Genomic DNA, 24458 nt, shown 5'->3' on the forward strand with positions numbered 1-24458 from the left:
AAGACAAAACCACTCACAAAAACCTAGAATATGACACTGAGGCTGGGGAAACTGAAAACCCTATTATTATGCTGTGAGTTGAACCAGTAAAGACAGTTACCACCTGGTGGTAACTTAAATATTTATAGACAATGACGGGCTGGAGCAATAGCACAGTGGGTAGGGCGTTTGCCTTGCACGCAGCCAACCCAGGTTCTATTCCCAGCATCCCATATGGTCCCCTGAGCACCGCCAGGGGTAATTCCTGAGTACAGAGCCAGGAGTAATCCCTGTGCATTGCCAGATGTGACCCAAAAGGGAAAAAAAAATTAGACAATGAAATTATGGCTTTGGAGAAATAAGTTTCAAAAGATAAGAATGCTGGATCTTAAATTGGCTGGGTTTCCTTGTTTGCTTCTTTTTTGGGGGGTGCAACACCTGGTGGTACTTGGGGCTTATTCCTGGCTCTGCCCTTGAAATCAGAGCTACTATAGGGTGTAAGATGCATGCAGCTAATCCAGGTTCATACCCCAGCACAACATGGTTCTCCCCCCGCCACCACCCCGCAAACATCCCCTGGGGTGGCCTAGTTAACTGCTGCCAAAGCAGGGTCTAAGCAGCACTGTATCCCCCCAGCTGGCCAAGAATTACCAAGAGCAGCCCTCAGGCCTCTTGAGCACCACCTGAAAAGGTACTCCCCCAAGCCCCGCTTCAAGTCCCTTGTGGTCAGGGAGATGTCTGACAGGCTGAGCACACACTTCGCATGCAGGAAGCCCAGGTTCAGTCCCAGGCATTGACTGCATGGTACCATAAGCACTGAGCTGGGTGTGGCCCCCAAAACAATAGCTAAAATGTTTGCCTTCTGGGGCCAGAGTGATAGTACAGTGGGCAGTGTGCTTGCCTTGCACACAGCAGATCTGAGTTCAATCTTAGCATCCCATATAGTCCTGAGTACCACCATAAATGATCTCTGAGCACAGAGCTCAGTATGCCATCCCCAACCAAAAGTTTGTCCTTTTATTTATCTAAATGTGAATCCCAAGTGAAGCTTCTACCCAGAAAAGCTAACATACAAGGTAAACAAAAAAGGTGACAAGAAAAAAAAAAGTCTGGGTAGTTTGTTAATAGCTATGGAGTTATTTCAAAATGATTCAAAATTTAAATTATAGGGTCGGAGCAGTATTACAGTAGATAGAGTGTGGGCTTTGATCTCGACCCCCCTATTGTAATTCCTGAGTGCAGAGCCACGAGTAACCCCTGAGCATTGTCAGGTGTGACCCAAAAAGCAAAAAAAATCAAGAATTTCAATTATGAAGTAATTTTATTGCTGTTTTCATATAAAAATCATTCTGGAGGAACTAATGAAGTTTTGTAGTTATCAATTCAAAAAACGCTGTTTAGGGTATAGAAGATAGTTCAGTATGCTGAGGGAAAACCAAAGTTCAATTCCCAGCAACATAAGAAGTGATTCCGAAGCACAGAGTCTGAGGAACTGCAGGAGTGGGAAGGAGTGGGGAACCAAAAAAAAAATGCCTAAAATTTCTTTAAGTATACTATTTTGCCCAAATTTTCAATGAATGTACCAGCATTATCCTATTCTGTCAGATTCAATAATCACATCAGATTTTTCTTGTTTTCCCATTTTTACTTTCTGCTAGTACTATTTCTTGGTCTTAAATTACATTTTAAAATAAAACATCCTAAGTAAAAGTGGGAAAATATCCATACATTTATACATTTAAAGTCAAATATCTCATGATATAACTATATAACTAATTTACATTAAATAGTATTATAACTAATTTACATTAAAAATAAACTCACATGTCACTCTCTGAAGGACAGGGTTGTTTTACCATCTTGGGTCTGCCTCTTGGTTTTGGAATCTTGACTTCTGCAGCTAATAATATTCATACAGAAAAAAAAAATTTTAACTACCAGTTTTCCCAGAAAGATGCAAATGTCACATAAATTACAGGTAATATATACTATCAGTGGCTTACAACAGGTAGAGTTATCTCAAGTTTTAAATATTCTCCCAAATGTTTCAAATTGGGACAAGGGGAGTTTAAATCAACAGTGCAAATTTCAAATTAATATCAAATATAGAGTATAAAAAGAACATTTTATTTTAACAAAAGTCAGCTTTGCAACTGTAATGCTCATAATATGCATATGCATGATTTCATTTATATACACACAAACACAATTTATATACACACATTCATTTCTTCACAATCCTGTTCAGGACTGAGTTTTTCTAACTCTAGCAATTGCATAACAAAATCTTAGTTCTTCTCTTTCTTTTTGGGTATTACTCACCCTATAACTTTTTCATTAATCCCATTATTAGTAGGGGGAAAATGACTATTTTGGTTATTTTAACTTTATATTAGAGGCAGATCTTTCTATTTCCAACTTGCCAGATTAGAAAAAATACTTTAAGATGGCAATACTGAACATAGCTACATATCCTAAATATCCAAATAAATGCAGTAACTTAAAACACTAATAGTTTTTGTTACTTCAGTGTTATTTCTCAAGCTTCATTATGAATCCACATAAAATAAACCCATCATTCATAGGATTTAAACTTCACCACAGCCTCATCTGCCACTATCAGAGGAAAATATGATAGGGATAAAATAATATAAAAAAAAATTCTAAGCAATTATTCCAAGTTTAAATACTTTAGAGCGGAAACCATATTTATCTCCTTAGAAACTTGATCACACAAAACGAATTGCCTGGCCACTTACTGACCTATGTCTGGAGGCATCAAACACTTAAATGGACTGTAATATTAATCACAAGCCAGAGATCTGAACATTAATAATCCTACCTGCAGGTCGTCCTCGTTTAGGACTCACTTTTAGATTAACAGACGATGCTGCTGTTGTCACTACGCCTGACTCCTCGGATTCTACTTGTTTTTCTGCCTGGATCACAAAGATTTAATTAACTTATTTAGCAAAAAGGAGTTATTCCAAGTTTAGTTCAATGGCAAAATATGCCACTCTAAAATAAGTAAAAGCATTACTTCCCTATTTTTCAACAGCTGACTCATCATGAGCGACATCACACTTATTTTATAATTTTAATGAACAAGTCTAAAATTTAAAAAAATTAAAACTGGGGAGAATATATAGCCTTGCTGGTCAAGCCCAGTTTGAACCCCAGAACATGGCAGGGATCACTCCTGAGCAGAGCAAGGGGTAGACAAATAATCCAAATCCCACACTCCAAAATTTTTATTAAAAATGAATTTTTCAACCAAATCAGTTATTTATAAAAATAAAGCTGATATTCTAGGTATAAAATGGTGATCAAAGTGTAATATAATTACAGCTGTAGCCCACATATTGCTTACAAGCAGTATACCCGTATTAAGTATCTCAAAGTGTTAACACCTTAAATATATACTGATAATTTTACACACATAATCATTCTAACATTATAAAAGGCAAGAAATTGAAGTTGTGGATATTCCTATTCTTAACTTTGTTGATATATGCTATTTTCCAACTGAGATTTATTGTTATCTAGTATTATTTTCCACAAAGATCTTATGATAATGTAGAGTCAAGGAATCTCAATTATCCTTTGTAAATTATCTTGCTCCCTTAAGAGACAATAGCCCCAAACAAGAATCAGTTTTGTTGACCCAGGCATTAAAATAGAACAAAGGTTAACAACTACTAATTAGAAAGGAAATGCAGACATTAATCATAATTGAAAAGGGAGGAAATATTAAGGGAAGAAATAAAGAGGGAGAATCACCCTCAACAGTGCTTCCTAAACCCCAATTATTTAGAATCCAGCATAAACTGCATCAACAAAAATTGAAAATCTTTTTCGATCTAGTTTAGTTAGTACTTAAGAATTGTTGATGAGATGGGCCTTCGCTTACTGATTACTGACCAATAAACTGTTTACCATCCTTCTGAAAGATCTTTACACCAGTTATCAACCAAACAATGCAAATTTGACTCAGATACCCCACTAAAATTCTTTTAGCTAATTTTTGTTGTTGTTTTTGCAGTACCAGTGACAAAACATTTTTGTTTTAAAAATTGGAGGGAGGTACTAACCAATAGTACAGGGGCTGAGGTGCTTGCCTTGCATGCCAGCAGACCCTGTGTCAATCCCCACATGGTCCGAGCCCACCATAAGTGAGCCCTCCCTGGGCATGGAATTAGGAGTAAGATTTGAGAACCACTGAGAAAAATAATTTGAAAACTTTTGCTTTTATATAGTTACGTGATACAAAGAATGAAATGTCTCCTTTTTATTGTTAAAACATTTTCTTATAATGAGACTCCATTCTTTCTCACCCTTACATATACTCTCATCCTTACATATACTTGTGTTCTTGCTTTTCAAAGTGTTAAGTGTCTTTTTCCACTTCAAGTATCTCCGTTAGCAATGCAATCCCATCACAGCATTTTCACTCCATAAAAGCAGTTGTTAACTTTAACATTCTTCAACCAACTTTGTCTGTCCCTTATTACCTGATTTTAAAGTATCCTAGAGGAAGTGCTGGATAATACAATGGGTAGTGCTCTTGCCTTGCAAGTATCAAACCTAGGTTCAGACCCCACCACGAGTGATCCCTGAGCACAAAGCCAGGAGTTAGCCATGAGCACCGCCAGGTGTGGTCCAAAAACAACCAAAAGAAGTACCCTAGAGGAACCCCTTTAATAAATTATTTTACTGTACATCCTCTGTCATACATACCACTTTTCACTTTTAAAATCCTCCCTTGTTTCACTTGGTGTCTTCAAGATTTTCCTGACAGTTAAATTTCAGCCATCATTTTACAAAGCGATCTTCTTTTTATCTCCATTGTAATCCTCAGGATTCTGGTTTCTGTAGTCTTCCAAGTGAATTTTCTCCCTTGACTACATCATGTATTTTACTATTTCTGTGTCACTGACCAAATCTTTTACTTTTTGTCCCTTTAGCATTTCAATTGTTCCGTCCCATGCTCTTGTCTTAGGAGTTAACCCAGTCACGCACATTACCTCCAGTCTTTCCCCAGATTCCGCCCCACTCTCTCCAACACCAACTCTCAATCACCCCATCCTACTACACTACCACAAAATCCTGCTGAAGCTGTTCTTGTCTTTCCAGTCTCATGCTAACATTAAAAAACAAAAAACAAAACAAACACCTCTCATAGGCCTGGGGGCTGAAAAGGCTGAGTGTACACTACGCATGCAGGACCCTGGGTATGACTCCTGACTCCAGGTTTCCTGGCTCCCCACCCCAACTCCCACCAGTCAGAGCCCAGAGTGACCCTCAGGTGCTGACTGAGAATCGTTTCAGAGAATGATCAGGTGTGGCCCCAAAACAAAAATTAAAAAGACACAAACTGGCCAGTTAACAAATTTCTGATATAATTTCCTAAATCTTTTATTTTTGTATTTAATGATGTATTAATCTACATTTTAAAGAAAAGTTATTAAACAATACTACATCAATTTAAAAATGAAGACATACCACAAAACTGCCATCTTACAAGTCTTTTTTTTTATTTTGGGGCCAGACCCAGTGGACCTCAAGTGGTTACTCCAATGTGGTGCTCTATGGACCATGTGGTGCCGGGGATCAAACCCAGGTCTCCTTCATCTAAAACGTGCTCCAGCCCACTTAGTTCTCTCTACAGCCCTGGTGGTCTTTTTCTTTACAAAACTGAAGAGATTCTAGAATGTAACCACTGACCCTATTTACTTCACTGATGTTGAATCTAGAATCAGAAAGCTAAGTTCTAATGAGGGTCCATCTGGAGCTTCATAGTACTTTTCAGCAATTCCATTTCATTCATTCGTGTTTTTGTTTGGTATGGGGCCACATCTGGCTATGCTGAGAGTTTACTCTTGGTGGACCCCGGGGAACCACATGGACAGAACCCATGTCGGCAGCATGAAGTCCCCTGCCCACTGTAATTTCTAACTCCCTATTCCTAATTTTTAAGGACTCCTATTTTTATATATCTGTCCATCTTAACAAAAATGTAAATGTTGTGAGATTCAAGTTTATACCTACCTTGCACATGGCTTGATCCTCTCTGCCCGGATTAGTAAGGTCAGTGCTAAAATTCTGAAGGAATTGTGAATTGACTGCCCTGCCCATTTATTCACACTGTTTTAACCCAATGTGTCTCACCTTGGTCGTGGCCCTTTCCTGACCTTTTTTCCCCTTCTAGTGTTTGTACTAGTTGCCCTAAGCCATGGGCCAAGCAGTGCATTTAAGACATTGTTACCTGTGATCCCCTTAGAATATCTTGGAAGTACATAAGGGGCTGTGTTGCCCCCAGCTGAGAAACACTAACTGAAGTAAAGACAAAATGTGACAAAGAATCAATGGTTCTCCATCATACTTCTAGGTTACTTTCCTCAGGCTAACATTAGAGGGTTTTCTCATAAACTACAGTCTGATAATACAAAATGTATCTGAAATGCAAGAAGTTACATTTTCTCTGTGCTTATACCTCCAAGTCCCTAAAAAAAATTCTATCTTTTAAAATCTGGTAAAAATAATCCTTTCTCTTCACACATATCCCACAGCAAATAACTACATCAGTTTTCCTATTTTGCTTCCTCATAAGACAACCAATTCTCAACATTTTCTTTGTTCTCTTTGGCATATTCTAACTGTTTGGAACATAATTTGTTAAGAAAAACGATGTGAGGAACTGAACTTCACAGAGAGTAACAATTACAAGTTTACCAAGTACCCAGGCCATAACACACTCCAAGAAGACTGTCAAGACAGTAACAATGTAATAATGCAGTTACACTGTTACATGTAACATTATTACATTGTTACATACACTTACACAGCACCTTGTAATCTAAGTCCTCACTAATTTACTCAAGGAGTTCTCAAAAACTGTGACTTTTAAATCAGCAACATATTAACAAAAGTACACTAGAATGTTTTTTCTCATCATAATATTACATCAGAATTATATTTAAAAAAATTATATTCAAGAATCTGTTGTCCCAGAATTCATTAGGAATATTTCACATGTGTTACAACTTAATACTCTATCTTCCATAATCATTCTTTTTACAAAGTAAACTTAAGTCAAAGTTACTAAAAGGAGTGAAAATGAAAGCATTTAATTGCCTGAATCATAAAATTCAGGAAATTCTGAGTGCTACCTTACCTTAAGGTATCAGTCAGAAAATTAACATTGTTTTCATTAAATAACAGAACTTATCCTTTAAAATGATAATTTAAACTGAAAGGACACAATAAAAGGTACCTTCAAACTAAAGGTATTATATTCGCTATTACTAATTCTTCTCAATTTAACTAAAACAGTCATTCTTTTAGGGTCCCTATGGGTAAGCAGGAAATTTACCTTTCTCTTCCTCCCTCTTCTAGCAGCTTTTGGAGTGGTTGCGTCCATTGCTTTACTCACATCCTGAAATAAGAATACAGATGAAACTAAGTAATTTATGCCAGGACAGAAAATTTCTTAAAAAGTCAAGCAGCATAGAAAAACTGGTTTGCTTCTTTCAACTTTGAAAGTATAAGCATTGAATATCTTATTATCATTATAAAGCTAAACAGTATCTTCATCTACATATAGCTAGTGCAGCAAGAACTTTTTATTTAAACTTGCAAAACCATTTTTCCTACAGTAGAATCCTGACTAGTGAGTTGTGAATTTTAAAACTGTCCCAGACTTTGGAGATAATCCCAACATCCATTTCAGGAGTCTGAGTCCTAAAAGGGTTAGAAGAGTACCTCAATTAAAATGAAAAGCAATTAAAATTCAAATCAGTGCCCTTTCCAATACAACCGACATCACATAATACCTCTCCTCTTTTTCATTTTACTAACAAGTGGCCAGAGAGGGAGTTGAAATAATGGAGCACACATGTCCAGCTAAGACCCAGAGTTCAATTCCAGAGTATTACATGAGGATTGAATCTCCAGTATTACATGACAGCCAGAGTAACACTGTCATAGATGCTATTAATACAATGTCCAATAAAAAAATCCTTTAAGATTGTGATGTCAACGCTGAGCAGGGTTGGGGGACTGTGTAGAAAGAGTCCTATTGACAGTGGTGGAGGGATGAGTGGTATAATAAACTCAATACGTAATTTTTTTTTTTGGTTCCTCCCAACCTTTGGTTTTTGGGCTATACCAGCTGGCTCTGCACTCAGGAATTAATCCTGATGAGTTTGGGGGCGAGGGGTATCATATGGGATGCCAGGGATTGAACCTGGGTCAGCCATGTACAAAACAAGGACACTATGCACTATATACTGTCTTTCCTGCCCACAACATATGAATATTTTATTTTTAAAAATTAAAGGGGCTGGAGTGATAGCACAGCAGGTAGGGCTTTGCCTTACACACGGTCAACCCGGGTTTGATTCCCAGCATCCCATATGGTCCCCTGAGCACCGCCAGGAGTAATTCCTGAGTGCAGAACCAGGCAGGAGTAACCCCTGAGCATTGCCGGGTGTGACACAAAAAGCAAAAAATTAAAAAAATTTAAAAAAATAAAAACACATACAGGCTCAGAGAGTTAGTTCAAAAGCCTAAGAGAATAAATAAGTTTGCGTGCACTAGGCCCTGTACAAGATTGCAAGCATACCCCCTGAGCACTGGTGAGATAGGTACCGACAATCTTCCAACACCACCAGGATGGCCTCTAATACCACTGTGCCGATGTAGCCCCACTTCACTTTATCAGAGTCGTCCCAAATGAATCACTGAACTGTCAGGTCTGCTCAGCTCTGAGTACGATACCCTCACCCCTCAGGTACAGCTTTGGAGCTGCTCCCCCTCCCCAAAAGATATAAAGAAAAAAAATTACTAAGAACATAATGTACTCACATACAGCTGTACCTCTACTTTTGTACAACAATATAATTTCCAATAAAAACATTCATGCACCTCGAAGATTAAAGAACTATTTTGAAATACTGTATTTAACTTAGAAATAAGCCTTAAGGGGCTGGAGTGATGATAGCACAGCAGGTAAGGCGTTTGCCTTGCATGCATCAAACCCAGGTTTGATTCCCAGCATTCCATATGGTACCCCAAGCACCGCCAGGAGTAATTCCTGACTGCAGAGCCAGGAGTAACCCCTGAGCATCGCCGGGTGTGACCCAAAAGGCAAAAAAAAAATAAAAAAATAAAAAAAATAAAAAAATAAAAAAAATAACTAAGCCTTAAATATTTTCTCATTATTCAACTAAAGAATATTTTCTACTTATTTTACATTTTGTCTATTGTAGCAAAATTATTCTTGCATTCCAAATCCATCTAAACATACCTCATTACTGGCTTTCTCTTCAAGGTCAGTATCTTCCTTTGAAACACTTGTTTCTTTTTCTTCAACTTCAACATCAGATGATGCATTTGACTGCTTAGCTGATGCCTATAAGTAAAAAGAAAAAACTGAGTATAAGGTTTTACCCCAACTTAAAAATTTTCCAATTGAAAATCAAAATCCATTTTACAGGACAAAAATAATCTGACTTCCACTTGACTCAACACTTAATTTATATCACTTTAAAGTAAAATACTATTAAATCATCTAAGGATTTATAATACTGCATTAAATGAACATAAGCACAGAGAATTTTTAAGTCTATTACTATTAAGTCCACTAAGGGTTTATAATCCTGCAGCTAAATGAATATAAGCACAGAGGATAAAACAGTGACACAGAAGTGCAATTATAAACACTATCATTCTGACAATCATATCCATACAAAACTGTTAAAATAGCACTTCATATGGATAAAACAGCCAACACTGATCAATTACTGAAGTAATCTAGGGAGCAACATACCTGTATGTACTCTAAAACAGACTTTTTTGCAAATGGTATCTATAATGTTTACTTTTATTTATGTGTGTGTGTGTGTCTACAGCTTTTAGTCTTTGACTTTATCACACACTTTATTATTTTTTTTTCTTTTTGGGTCACACCCAGCGATGCTCAGGAATTACTCATGGCTCTGTCTACACTCGAGAATTACTCCTGGCAGATGCTTGGGGGACCATAAGGGATTCTGGGGACCAAACTCAGGTCAGCCACCTGCAAGGCAAATGCCCTCCCCGCTGGACTATCTATCACTCTGGCCCAAACTTCATTTATTTTAAAAGTAGGTTCTTGAGACCCAAACCTAAGTGATTCTGATTAAAAAGGTCATGAGTGTAATAATCACCATCAAATATTAAAGTACTCCCAGTTAACTTTAACAGGGGACTTCATCTTCACAGATTTTCAAAATATCAACCGAAGACGAGCAAGAGGCAACTCAGTCTTCACTGGGAGCTGTGGGGACAAAAGCAGCCACTCGAGCAGTGGGTGAGTTTCTAGGAGGCAACTGAACGGGTTTCAAACCTATTCAACTCTGCTAAACCCCACCCACAGGTTAGAAAGGTGAAGGGCCTGGGTTTTCCAGAAGCCAGCTGTCGGCTCCCAATATAACCCATTAGATCCATTTCCAACCTTAAATAGTTACAAAGGAACACTCTCCCAATATTTCCAAAGTTAAAAGTTAAATAGTTGCAAAAGAACACCAAAAAGGAAGGGAATATCCTAGAAAGGGAGAGAAGAGTTCACTACCCTCTATAGGCACTATGGGAAGACAGCACAGAAAATCACCAGGAGGAGCGGAGGAAGACAGGCTCCCAGAAGCCTCTACATGGAATACCCACATACAAAATCTCTCATAAAGAATTCAGAGGAAGAAATTGTGAGGAAGTTCAATGAGCTCAAAGAAAAGTGGAATGGACATCCAGTAAAATACAGGAATATATGAGAGTAACAGTGGAACAGACAGGCAATAAATTACAGGAGGAAATGAGAGCAGAAATAGGAAGACTACAAACAGAAATGTCATCAGTAAAAAACTCTGGAAGATGAAATGAAAAACTCATTGGGTGTCCTCAACCGTAGAATAACAACAGCCGGAGATAGTCAACGAGCTTGAAGATGCTCTCCAGAAAGCATACAGGCAACAAAAGAAGATGGGAAAAGGCCTCAAAATAGCTCAAGGTCAGGTAAGAGACATATGGGAGGAATTCAAAAGGAACAACGTAAGAATCATCGGAGTCCCAGAGGGACAGGAGGACAAGCCCAATGAGGCAGTAACAGTTAAAGATATACAAATCATCCCCGTGTAGATGGGGTTGAGCATAGGTTTCCAAGCTTTCTAACTGAAATAATGTACCCTTTTAGGTGTTTCTTTTGGCAAGTTTTTTTTTAAACTTTAAACTCTTTCCATTTTGGTAAAAGGAGGCAATTTTAAATAACCTCACTTACCATAAAGTTTTAACAAAAATGCAACAAAATTTAACAAAATGTAAGACCTACAGAAGGTCTCTATATTATAGTCAACTTTTGTTTTGTAACTTTGATTATCATTGCTTTACCCAAACCCAGGGAAGTGTTGCTGAAGATGGATCTGGATCAAGAACCCAAGAGTTCATCAAACCCACAAAAAACAATTGGGTTTTTAAAAGAAAATGATCTGTTGCCTGTATACACCTTTTAAAAATTATTGCAAAATTCCAAGATATGTGGTGAAAATTACACAGATATTAAATAGGTAGAAACAGGAAATCATGACATTAAAGGACAATGAAGACGATCACAGAACACATGATCCAAGTGAGGTTACAAAATATTGGAGCAATTCAATCACTCTGAATTCCCATTATATAATAAGGCAATGACGATGGGCAATCATTCAAACAATTCTTATACAACAAATTATTTATTGAATATCTAGTCTTCCCCAAAAACTTTACAGTGCTGGCACGTGTAGGACATACAACACTTTAAGTCAATGAATGGCACTGAAGTACAAGAGCAATTCTAAGTACGTAACAAATTCAGAGTGGAACTGAAAGACTTGAGATCACTTAATTTAGCAAGGAACATTAATGTTACAAATGGAAATTAATGTTACAAACAGAAAACAATGTTACAAACAGAAAAGGAACTGAAAAGTGTTCAAGATGAGGAAAAGAAACTAAAAAATAACAATTAAGATTTTAGAGTAGCAAGTAACAAAATTTCCGGTCTGTTACTATGTCCTTGTTTAGATTTGCTCATATTCTCCCTGTCAGCAGCTCAATTAGTAAAAAATAAGCTCTGGACACATAAAAAACAGAATCGAAGGATTAAAACTGCTCTTCAAGATACCAAAAACAGCAAGTATAATTTGCGTAGAGTTATAAATATATTCTGTCACTTAACCCATGAGGTCTATTATTTGAACATACTCTTATTATAGATTTTAGCTATTATAAGACAAACACACACCCTTCAAGGGGGGAAAAAAAACTGCTTAACAGTACACATGGCTTTAATTTCAATGATTAAACAGACTTTCAGCCAGAAGTTAAAAACTCATATTTTCCAGTTTTCTGAACTCTTAACTATGCAGGTACTTTTCATCAAGTCACTCAAAAAACAAGAACTAAGCATGAATTTCACAAGGGAAATTTAATCTGAAAATCACAAAATCTTAATTTTCCTACTACAGTTAGAATAGTCATTATTCCCTCAAGAATGAGAAACTATAAAATTATATGCAATGACTCACCTGTTGACTTGAAAATTTCACTTTTGGATTGTTATCTATCTCCCATAAACCTTCATTAAAGCCTTTTCGTTTATTTGGTTTGCCATACTTTTCTTTATTTTCAGAATAAGGAAATATATCCTTTGGGCCTAAAAAAGCACTAGAAAGGAAGAGAAAGCAAAAAGTAAATTCACAGCAAATATTTACTAAATAATAATCCCCCATGAAATGATTACCAATTTTTAATCTAAGATTCATATTTTAAAAAATCTCACAGATACTGGGGCTGGAGCAATAGCACAATGGGTAGGGCGTTTGCCTTGCACGTGGCCGACCCAGGTTCGATTCCCAGCATCCCATATGGTCCCCCGAGCACTGCCAAGAGTGATTCCTGAGTGCATGAACCAGGAGTAACTCCTGTGCATCGCCGGGTGTGACCCAAAAAAGCAAAAAAAAAAAAAATCTTACAAATACAAATATATTTCTACTTCATTTCAAAGAATTTCATTAAATGCACAAGCTCCTAGATTTATAGTCCTATTTAAAAAAAAAAACATGCAAGTTGCAGAGTATTTTAATGCTGGACTGTACACTCAAAAACTGTTAAAATTCAGATCGCAGGTTCAAAGTGGCCAAATAGGAAAAACGTGTTTACTACCTCCTACTACAATTACAGCAACACTGCACCAAAATTCAAATTAATCTACAAACACAGAAGCCAACAGGAAACACTGATGAAGCTTTCATAACGAAGGAATCCAGAAGGATCAGAGACACAATTCTGCCAAGAAACCCCATCAGAGGGAACTATCTACAATCAGAAAGATTTCAAGGAATGAAAATGATCAAAAGGGTTGGGGGGAGGGGATAAATTTGCCAAACATCTGGCACCCCATCTTACTATCCCAACGTTTTTTGTTGTTTTGTGTTGGTGGGTGGAGTATAGGAGAAGAGGACCATACCTGTCTTATCCTGGCTCTGCGCTTAGGGACCACTCCTGGTGGGCTCGGGGGACCATATGTGGTGCTGGGATACATTCTGGGCCAGCTACATAAAAAAACAAGCACCTACCGTCCACAGTTCTATCACTTCAGTCCCAATCCCATACTTTCAACACAGAAACTAAAGTAAACTACAAGGTCCAAGTACGTCAACACCATATGTTGATGACCTTTTCCAATTCTGCGGAGATGCAGGTGGCAACCATATTATGTCTCTTTTCTCCTTAACAATGGTCCTTGGGGGCAAATCACTGAGGAACTCGAACCCTTTCCTTGCAAATATCTGTGCCAGCTGGAGGCAGACTCCATCACCTGGGCTACCATCTAACAAGCAGAACCAGCTGACCAGACCTCATCTGACTGGCAGTAAACTAGCCACACCCCTGCAGACAGAAGAACCCTGCTGAGCTCCCAGAGCAGAATCGAGCAAGGGACACCCACCAGCTGGCTGCTTGGCTCCCTGCCCCTCCCTAGGGATGTGCTACCAACAGGTGGGACTGATCCCAGTGTCCTCTTTGAATCTATTCCATCAAGATGCCCCTGTCACAGCCTTGATCCCAAGTAACTCCAATTCAGTGGCAGCGCAGGGGCCAGGCACTGAGGGCCCGAATCCCGCATCACTGTCAGGAACACCCCACTTGGCCAGGCCAGCTACTCAGCAGCACAACATCCTGTCAGCACCCAAGTCCAGCTGAACAGACCCCCCCCCACCCTTTTTTCTTTTCTAATACTCATTCCTTCCCAAGTTTTATTTATGATACTGTTACTAACAGCGTTTCAATAATACAACACCGCAGCACCACACCCACCACCAGAGCATCCGCTTCTTAGTTCTCTAGGCAGATGCCCCCGTGGTCTTGAACACAGCCTTGACAATACGCTGAGAACTTCTCGTAAAGCGAAGCTACATAAGCTGAAGAAAACATGAAGTCCTAGTGCTGCTCACTGGAATGAGATCAAACGGGAAGACTCCAACAAAAACAGAAAGATTCAAAGACTGACGGGTGAAAGCTTGAAAAATTCAACCCCAATCATGCTAAAGAATACAAGAACAAAACCAAGAAGCTCCAGAGCAGAATGCGAGCAAAAGCTGAAGCAATGCATTTGAAGGCGAGACAGCAGAAACCGGACAAAGTGCCAGGAAAAGAGAATTTACAAAAAATATTTAAAACAGTAAACATACAATTTATGAGATATCAAGAAGAATAACATTTGCATTAAGAAAGGGTACTAGGAAAAAATGGGGAAGAATTTTCCTTCAAAGAGAAAAGAGGGAAGAGAGAGCACTGGATTTCCAACTGGGCTTCACTCTTACAAGTACTCTGCCACTGAGCTGCATTTCTAATCCATCAGAATACTTATTGGAAACGGCTGAATTTTCCCTGAGCCAAGAGTCAGACACCCAGATTCAGGAAGTTCCTGGAGTTTCAAATAAGTTCAGAGACACAGAGTAATTAAAATCTAAGGTAATTCTAAAACCAGAAGAAAAGCAAAGAGTTACAAAGGAAACCCCTAGAGAGTATCAACAGGTTTCTCGAAAGAAACCCTACAGGCCAGAAGGGAGTGGCATGACGGATACAAAAGGGAAAATGATTCCAACCAAGAATATTTTACCAACTAGGCTATCATCAAATTAAATAATTTTAAAAGTTTTTCTGGGCTAGAGCAAGTACAGCCGACTGGGAGCCTGCCTTACACACCGCTGACCTGGGTTTGATCTCCATCACCACCCCCACACCATGTCAGAGTGATCCCTGAGCACCGCTAGGTGTGGCCCCCACCAAAAAAAAAAGTTTCCATACAAGTTAAAGGAATTCATAACCACTAATCAGTAATTTGAGAAATATATAGGGTATGCCTATAAAAGGAAAAGAGACCTCACTTGAAAGCAAGAAAATACCTTAAAACATAAATCATGGGAAAGGAGGAGAAAACTGGGAAATTTCTTCTCAAGATTAGAGCTTCCTTCTTAGCTCCACTCTGCTAAATTTAGAGCAGGCATTTGCAAATGTACAGATGCTCCACCACTTCCAAGACTCTGCCTCTTCTAAGAAACTGAAACATCATCCCCGTCCCCTCTCCCTCCTCGCCCACCACACACACACACAGAGTAATAGTCTCAGGTATAACAAAGAGGATAATTTTTTCCCCTTCCCTCAAAGGAACTAGGGAGGGAACTTAGTGGTCTGTTGTTTTTGTTGAAAAGAGCACTGTGGGCAAGTAAGTTTGGTACAGAGAATTCTTAATTGCAGATACTGTATTTGTCCAATCTAGTTGTTTTTCAGTTTAAATAATTTAGGATTCCTCAGGTTATCTATTTTTACCTTGGATAAGTTATGCAGTTAGTAGTTTTCAAGAAGTAAGTTTATTTTATTCATACTTTAAAGTTTATTTTCACAGGAATCACTCATGATCCTTCTGTGCTTTGGAGGGACGTCTACAAGTAAGACCTTCAATTTCATTTGGGGGGGAGGCGGGGGGAACACAATGCTGACAGGCTACTCTGTGGCTCTGTGCACAGGACGGTCACTCCATCACAGCTCAAGAGACCACGTGGTGCTGAGGTTTGAACCATGGTCAGCTGCTTGCAAGGGAAGCAACTTAACACCTGTATGTAGTCTCCATCACTTCAGTTTCACTTTTGACATAATCTCTCTTCCCCTCTCATCCCTACCTCCCAGGGAGGACAGGACATCAGTAGTTCTCAACCTTTTATACCTGTGCATAAGATACAGCTCTACTATAACCTCAGCCTTTCATCCCCCTCCCCTTTCAGTCTTTCACTGACCTTTGCCCCCCCCCAAAAAAAAAACCACCTCACCTTCACTGATGTGATAGGTTTTGATATTGACTTCTACTTTTGAATATCCTATGCCATTCACTTAAATAAGGCTTTACTCTTATTTATTCTCTAGATCATATTTTTGAACCAGACCCAGAGATGGTTGGGCGGCTACTCCCATCTGGACATGTGCTGTGGGGGCTTCAACTCTGGGCACCAGCATGCAAAGCATGTGCTCTAGCTCTCTGATATCTCTTCAACATCTTTCCTAAATTTTATTTTTAATGTTTTTTTTTTTTTTTTGTCTGAGGGCCACATCCGATGGTGCTCAGGGACCTATTACTCCTGGTGGGTCTCAGGAATTAAACCTGGGTTGGCCACATGCAAGGAAAACATCCTACCACCGTACTATCTCTTGGGGTCCCTTTCCTAAATTCTTGAGGTATAACCTTAAAATTACTGGTTAGAGAATTTTTTTAAAAAAAGCAGATATATAATATCATTAATTGCTCCAGGGCTGGAGCGATAGCACAGCGGGTAGGGCGTTTGCCTTGCACGCAGCCAACATGGCCGACCCGAGTTCGATTCCTCCGCCCCTCTCGGAGAGCCCGGCAAGCTACCGAGAGTATTCGATATGCCAGACACAGTAACAACAAAGTCTCCAATGGAGACGTTACTGGGCCCGCTCGAGCAAATCGACGATCAACGGGAGGGCCTTTACTTTACTTAATTGCTCCAAAATTTTATTAAGAATGTTTTAAACAAAAAAACAAACACAAAAAAAGAACATTTTAAACAGTATGGACGATTCTCAAAAAATTAGGAATTGAGCTCCCATTTGATCCAGCAATACCACTCCTGGGAATATACCCAGGAGAGGCAAAAAGTATAGTCAAAGTGACATCTGCACTTGTTTGTTCATTGCAGCACTCTTTACAATAGCCAGAATCTGGAAAAAACCTGAGTGCCCAGAGAACAGATGACTGGTTAAAGAAACTCTGGTACATCTACACAATGGAGTACTATGTAGCTCTTAGAAAGGATGAAGTCATGAAATTTACATACAAGTGGTACTACATAGAAAGTATCATGCTAAACAGAAATGAGTCAGAAAGAGAGGGGCAGACATAGAAAGACTGCATTCATCTGGGGAACATAAAGTAACAAAATAGGAGACTAACACCTAAGAATAGCTGAGATAAATAGCAGGGAGGTTTACTCCATGGCCTGGAGGCCAGCCACACACTCTAGGGGTAAAGGCATCTCAGAGAGAAAAAGGGAGCACCAAGTAAAGGGTGTTGGGAAGATCCCCCAAGATGGGAGATGCATGCTGAAAGCAGATTATAGACCGAACATGATTGCCACTCAATGCCTCTTTTGCAAAACACAGCACCCAAAAGGAGAGAAAGAACAAAAGGGAGTGCCCTGCCACAGAGGCAGGGTGGGATGGGGGGGTGGGAGGGATACTGGGATTGGTGGGGGTGGAGAATGGGCACTGGTGGAGGGATGGGTACTCGATCATTGTATAACTGAAACCCAAGCACAACAACGTGTAAGTCTACAACTGTACCTCATGGTGTTTCACTAATAAAAATTTAAAAAAGTAAAAAAAATGATGAAATAAAAAAAAGAATATTTTAAAATACTTTATAATTCTTCATGGAATAGTTTTGTCCTCTTTCATCCACAGAAGTATACTGTTCAATTTCTAAATATGTGGATATTTTTATAACACTCAGAAACATACTTTTGAATTAAAAAATAAAAAACTTGGAGAGAGCTTAGTGGAAATGCTTTGGCCTATACCAAGACCCAAGTTCCAACCACAGCCTCTCACGATGCCCCAGGGAACCAGGAGTGGTCCTGGAGGTATCAGCTCTGCAAGGCCGAAGAAGCTCTGCATCCTCAAAGTCTGAGCATCAAAATTACATGGTTATGTTTGGCCGAATATCGCACAGTAGCCCTCCAGCCCCTTACAAATTGCTTAGGAGCCTAAAAGTAAATAAAAGGGCAATTGCATTAAACAATACACTTAAATGCTTCCCAAAGATAATCTTATTTCAAAACAATGTAAGGGGGAGGCTGGGATAGAAATCCTGGGTTCCATCTCTGGCATCACAAATAAGAAAAAAAAAAACAATCTCATCTGATGTATCACTCAACATATGAAACACTGCCAATAAGGCATTGTTATTTTGTTACTGCATCTGTACATACCCACACACAAAACTTAATGTTGCTACTGTTCTGCAGTGGGAATGGAGCCCAGAATCTCCTACCCAGGACATGTGCTCATTGAGCTACCTCCCTGCCTTCTCCATGTATACACTTATATATAATATTATAAATTACAATTTTAACTCTTGGGGGTTGCAGTGATAGTACAGTAGACAGGACACGGGCCTTGCACACAGCCCACCCAGGTTTCATCCTTAGTACCACATATGGTCCCCTGAACCCCTCCAGGAGTGTGTGATCCCTGAGCACAGAGCCAGGAGTAAGACCTAGGCAGCAGGCAGGTATGATCTAGAAACAAAAAAGATCTGACTACATTCACTGAAGGAAATAGACAACTTAAAAAAGTATCCTCATTTATATATTTAACACTCCAATTCTGCACCGACAGAGCCAGAATAGAAGCTCGGTGCACACTCAGTGAACAAGCCATCACTTCTAAAGGAGAACACAGAACAGACTTCCTGGGAGCCTGTGGTCACACCAATTTTGTCAACCAATAGCTTGTTTTCTGTATTTTTGTGTAAACACACCGTATTTTACAGTGGCAATTCATTGTCACTGAACTTGCAACCGGCAGTTTATTAACACGTACTTACTTCGTCTTGCACTTAGGACACTATACAGCACTTCACCACTACACCTGGAGGGTCTTAAAAGACATATAGTAAAGAAAAAGCACTGAAATGCAAAATTCAAGGCACTATACTGAAAAAATATATAGTTTGACAGATGAAAACTAGGCAAACCATCGTCTTATTCAGCCTCACCTAGGAATACTGCATAAGTGACTCATATTTTTCCACTTGGAACACAAATATAATTACAAAGACATGGATACTGGAACAAAGTACAAATAAATTTTAGTGCATGGGGACAATGACAAACATAGCATTTAGAAACGATGATGCAATTGTTGTATTTATGCACTTTTATATATTTAGATACATTCTCCAGAACAGACATCTGTCAGCTACACTGAAACTTTTTCAATTCTATAAAGGCAGATGCAGAGTAGGTATTACTTTTTCTTTTTTTTGCTACAATGAGTGATTTACAGTATTCTTCAAAAAAAAAAAAAAGAAAAGCAATTTGCTATTTTGCTATTAGTTTTCTCTACAGTTTAAAATTATTAGGTAAATATCACAAGAATTAGAAACTTGGGGCCGGGGCTGGAGTGACAGTAGGGTGTTTGCCTTGCACACAGCCAACCCGGGTTCGATTCCCAGCATCCCACATGGTCCCCTGAGAACCGCCAGGAGTAATTCCTGAGTGCAGAGCCAGGAGTAACTCCTGTGCATTGCCAGGTGTGACCCAAAAAAGAAAAAAAAATTAGAAACTTGGGGCCCAGAATAATTGGAATAAGAGACCCTGCCTTGAAAGGATATTGTCACAAGTTCAAATGCCAGGATGCCCATCTATGCACAGAACTGTCAGGTCAATTCTGCTGTCTGTGATCCTTGGCACCCCAAGCAACACTGCTACACTGCAGTCATGTTTATATAAATACCACAAAAGGGGTGCAAGCCCCAGTCAGTACTGCAATTTAAAGGATAAGTGGACAGGAAGTACAGACAGGAAGTATAACTTCTAGCACGCACAAGTACAAGCATCACAGTGAACCAAAATTTCTGTGCCTCGACTGAAAGTGCCATCCCCACCTCGTGGTTTTAAGTTTTATTTCCAAGCACCACAACGAAAGGAATGTAAACACAACCTTACACACAACCTCTGCACAACAGTGAGGCATGTGTGCAACTCCCAGCAATGGCAACATCAACAAAGAGAAAAAGGGATTTTTCTTGAGTTAAACCTCAGTGTTCTAAGGTTTTAAAAGAATAAGTTTTTTTCAAATTAAAAACTTAGGGGCCACAGTTATAGTTCAGCAGTTAGTGGCCTGCCTTGCACGCAGCCAACGAAACACTCCATACGGATGCCCATCACTCCCTATGGTCCCCTGAACCCCACCAGGAATGATTCCTAAGCACAGAACCAGGAATAAACACTGAGCACCAGCTGAAACAAACAACAAAAATACACATTAGGAACTTAACTGTAGCTAACATTCCAGTTTTATTTTTAAAAGATTTTTATAGCTTTTATCTTCTGAAAAACTTTTCAATTTTAATAGCTTTTAAAAATCTTTATTCTAAAAGATTTTTAACGGCTTTAAGGTAAGTTTTAATTAAAAGTAAATGAGTTAGTTCAGTAGAAAAGAACTTGCTTTTCATAAAGAGGCCGACACCTCTTTAATCCCAGCACCACAAAAATAAAGCAGAGAGCTCTATTAATATAACCATTACATCAAAGTCAGCTTTATCATTGTTAATATTCAGGAATAGTCATTATATTCACGTATTTTCATTGCATGTCAACTAAGGCACAATTGTCATTACCTTAATCCAAAGAAATTCAAAAAGGTATCTTTCACTCCTGAAACCATACAATGCCCCTTACACAACCAATTTTTTCTCCCTTTTGAGTGCCAAAGTTTGGATGTGGGGCCTCACACAACTGGCAGACGAGCGCTCTACCACGAAGCTATATCCTACACATAACCAGTTTTAAACTGTTAACAATGACTTAACTGTCCACCAATAAAGTATTCTAATATGAATAAAAACTTCATAAATTCTCTCTCCTACAATTCCACAAAAATAACACCAAAGGAAGTAAAAGACAACAAAAACTTATGTTAGACAAAAAATTAAAACCACAAACATTAAAAAAAAAAAAAAACCACAAACATGAGGAATTTTTTTTTTTAGCTTTTTGGGTCACACCCAACAATGCACAGGGGTTAGCCCTGGCTCCCCACTCAGGAATTACTGCTGGCGGTGCTCAGGGGACCATATGGGATGCTGGGAATCAAACACGGGTCGGCCGCGTGCAAGGCAAACGCCCTACCCACTGTGCTATTGCTCCAGCCCCAAACATGAGGAATTTTTAAGAATTACCCTAAATCTAAAAACTATTCAAAAGAGAAAACTGATTCTAACCAGACAGAATTTAATACACAAAGGTTTGACAATTAGATGTGCATGATTATTTTTCTCCTTAAAAAAAAAAAAAAATCCTCGGGCTGGAGCGATGGCACAGTGGGTAGGGCGTTTGCCTTGCACGCAGCCGACCCAGGTTCGATTCCCAGTGTCCCATGTGGTCCCCTGAGCACCGCCAGGAGTAGCTCCTGAGTGCAGAGCCAGGAGTAACCCCTGTGCATCGCCAGGTGTGACTCAAAAAAAAAAAAAAAAAAAAAAACCCCTCACACTTTGCATGGCATTATAAGAGTAAAAATGATCACACACAGAAATCTTAAAAAATGGGACACCTCAAAGAAGAAATCCGAATGGCAAAAAAGCACATGAGAAAATGCTCTACATCATTAATCATCAGGGAGATGCAGATCAAAACCACAATGAGATACCATCTCACACCTCAGAGACTGGCCCACATTCAAAAGAGCAAAAGCAACCGATGCTGGCGTGGATGAGGCGAGAAAGGGGCACTCCTTCACTGTTGGTGGGAATGTCGACTGGTTCAGCCCTTCTGGAAAACAGTATGGACGTTTCTCAAAAAATTAGAAATTGAGCTCCCATTTGACCCAGCAATACCACTCCTGGGAATATATCCCAGAGAGGCAAAAATGTATAGTCGAAGTGACATCTGCACTTGTTTGTTCATTGCAGCACTCTTTACAATAGCCAGAAACTGGAAGAAACCTGAATGCCCAAGAACAGATGACTGGTTAAAGAAACTTTGGTACATCTACACAATGGAGTACTATGTAGCTCTTAGAAAAGATGAAGTCATGAAATTTACATACAAGTGGTACAAAAGTATCATGCTAAGCGAAATGAGTCAGAAAGAGAGGGATAGACATAGAAAGATTGCATTCATCTGGGGGATATAAAGTAACAAAGTATGAGATCAATACCCAAGAATAGCTGAGATCAGCACCAGGAGGATTACTCCATAACTTAGAGGCCAGCCGGGTATCCTAGAGGAAAGGGCAGTTCAGATAGAGAAGGGAGCACCAAATAAAGGGTGTTTGGAGGATCCTCCCAGGAGGGGAGATGCATGTCGAAAGTAGACTATGGACTGAACATGTTTGCCACTCAATGCCTCTTTTGCAGACAACAACACCCAAAAGGAGAGAGAGAACACAGGGGATTGCCCTGCCACAGAGGCAGGGGGGGATGGGGGGATGGGGGTGGGGGGGATATTATCCATGGTGGTGGAAAATGGGCACTGGTGGAGGGATGGGTATCTGATCATTGTATAATCGAAACCCAAGCACAAAAAATTGTAAATCTACAACTGTACCTCATGGTGTTTCACTAATAATAAAAAAAATAAAATAAAATAAAATAAAAAAAAAAAAGGGACAAACTTAGCCTATAACAACCTTTAAAAACTGTCAATACATTTATTGTTTAATCTCTACTAAAGCAATAGAAAAGTACAATACTAATATTTAGAACACTGAGGTTAAGGTGTTTCATTTCTTTTCAAAATAAAGAGTAGTTTCGACAAAGCTTGCCTTCTTCCAATTATTGAACTTATAATATGGAGTGAGCATATTTTCTAAGTCTTGTTAAATTATACTCCATTGTCTGATCAACTTCCAATATTTTATCAACTGCACGCCCTATCCCACGAAGCATCTTAAATTATTAATTTTTGGGGAGGCATCATTTCCTGTGACATCTTCACCTTTTCATCAATTTTCTTCATTTATGTTGAAAAGCTTTTGCGTTCAGCAGCTTTCTCAGCCTGCAAAGTTCCACTCTCTACACACAAGTCTTCACAACCCCATTCAAATTCAATTCAAATTACACTTGTAACAGTTTCTTTGCTATACTTTAACTTTTGTTAGTGAACTCCCCATATTTTAAAAACACCTGGATGGGTGTAAGTTAGAGAAAATGAGTCAATACTAATACACACTTAAGTGTCTATGCACTGAATAACAGATGCACGAAGCCCAATCAGAACAGATTTCAAATCATGACAAATGTTAATTACATCATGATCTGGGCTGAATAGCTAGCAGCAAATGATTTGGTTTATGCAATTATTAGTCCCAGAGTAAGTGAAATCTGAACTAAGTTGGTAATGGGTTTTTTTAACTAGGTCAGGATAACCAAACTTCACACATAAATTATGCAAAGCCAAGGACCGCTCACAATTTTATCTCTTCTCACAACTTTTTCAGCTTTCTGGTTTTTGGAGGGAGCCACACCTGGGACACACCCGGGATGCTCAGCGCTTACTCCTGGCTTTGTGCTCAGGAATCACTCCCAGCAGGACTGAGAAATGTGGTCCTGAAGATCAATCCTGGGTCAGCCATGTGCAAGTCAAGTGCCCTACTCACTGTACTATAGCTCTGCCCCAGTTTGAGTTTTTGCTTACATGGGTCACCTCCCAGCAGTGCTCAAGGACTACTCCCGGCTCTGTGCTTGGGGAAACCATGATGTTGTTGGAATCAAACCTGGGCCTCCTGAACGGAAGGCACGTGGCTTAGCCCATGAGCTCACTCTCCAGCCCTGTTAAAAGATTTTAAAATCAAGAACCCACAGCAGAATGGGAGAAGGGGAAAACAGGGAGAGCAGGGAAGGGGCAAAGAATTCTGCTCTATTCGTCAGAAGGCCCCAAGTTAATGCCACCTGAAGTAAAGTAATTTCACTCTTACTCTCTTCTCTCTCACAGCTGAATGTATGCGGCTTTTCTCAGCACCTCGAGGAAAAGGGATGCAAACCTCAACGAGCACCACAGCCTGATATGCAATCCCTGGAGGGCTCCACAGGCACGTGTGCAGCCTCCAATCAGCACAACATCCCCCATGAAACAAAGGGAAGGTGGGGGAGGAAAGAGATATTTTCA

At 39.3% G+C, this 24458-nt stretch overlaps 1 protein-coding gene across 3 annotated transcripts in view; it reads right to left on the minus strand.

Moving 5' to 3' along the window:
* The window catches only part of PSIP1 (PC4 and SRSF1 interacting protein 1), a 48395-nt gene that overhangs the window by 11884 nt on the left and 12053 nt on the right, over window positions 1-24458 (minus strand). For all 3 annotated transcript variants that reach the window (XM_056117398.1, XM_056117399.1, XM_056117400.1), the window contains exons 4-8: window positions 12579-12717; window positions 9287-9391; window positions 7352-7414; window positions 2822-2918; window positions 1804-1879 (exon numbers count right to left, since the gene is read on the minus strand). In XM_056117398.1, the coding sequence (XP_055973373.1) occupies window positions 1804-1879; window positions 2822-2918; window positions 7352-7414; window positions 9287-9391; window positions 12579-12717 (480 nt within the window). The remainder of the gene's footprint in view (window positions 1-1803; window positions 1880-2821; window positions 2919-7351; window positions 7415-9286; window positions 9392-12578; window positions 12718-24458) is intronic.

The sequence above is a fragment of the Sorex fumeus genome, unplaced genomic scaffold (genome assembly GCF_029834395.1).
Source record: "Sorex fumeus unplaced genomic scaffold, SorFum_2.1 ptg000034l, whole genome shotgun sequence".
Classification (NCBI taxonomy): Eukaryota; Metazoa; Chordata; class Mammalia; order Eulipotyphla; family Soricidae; genus Sorex; species Sorex fumeus.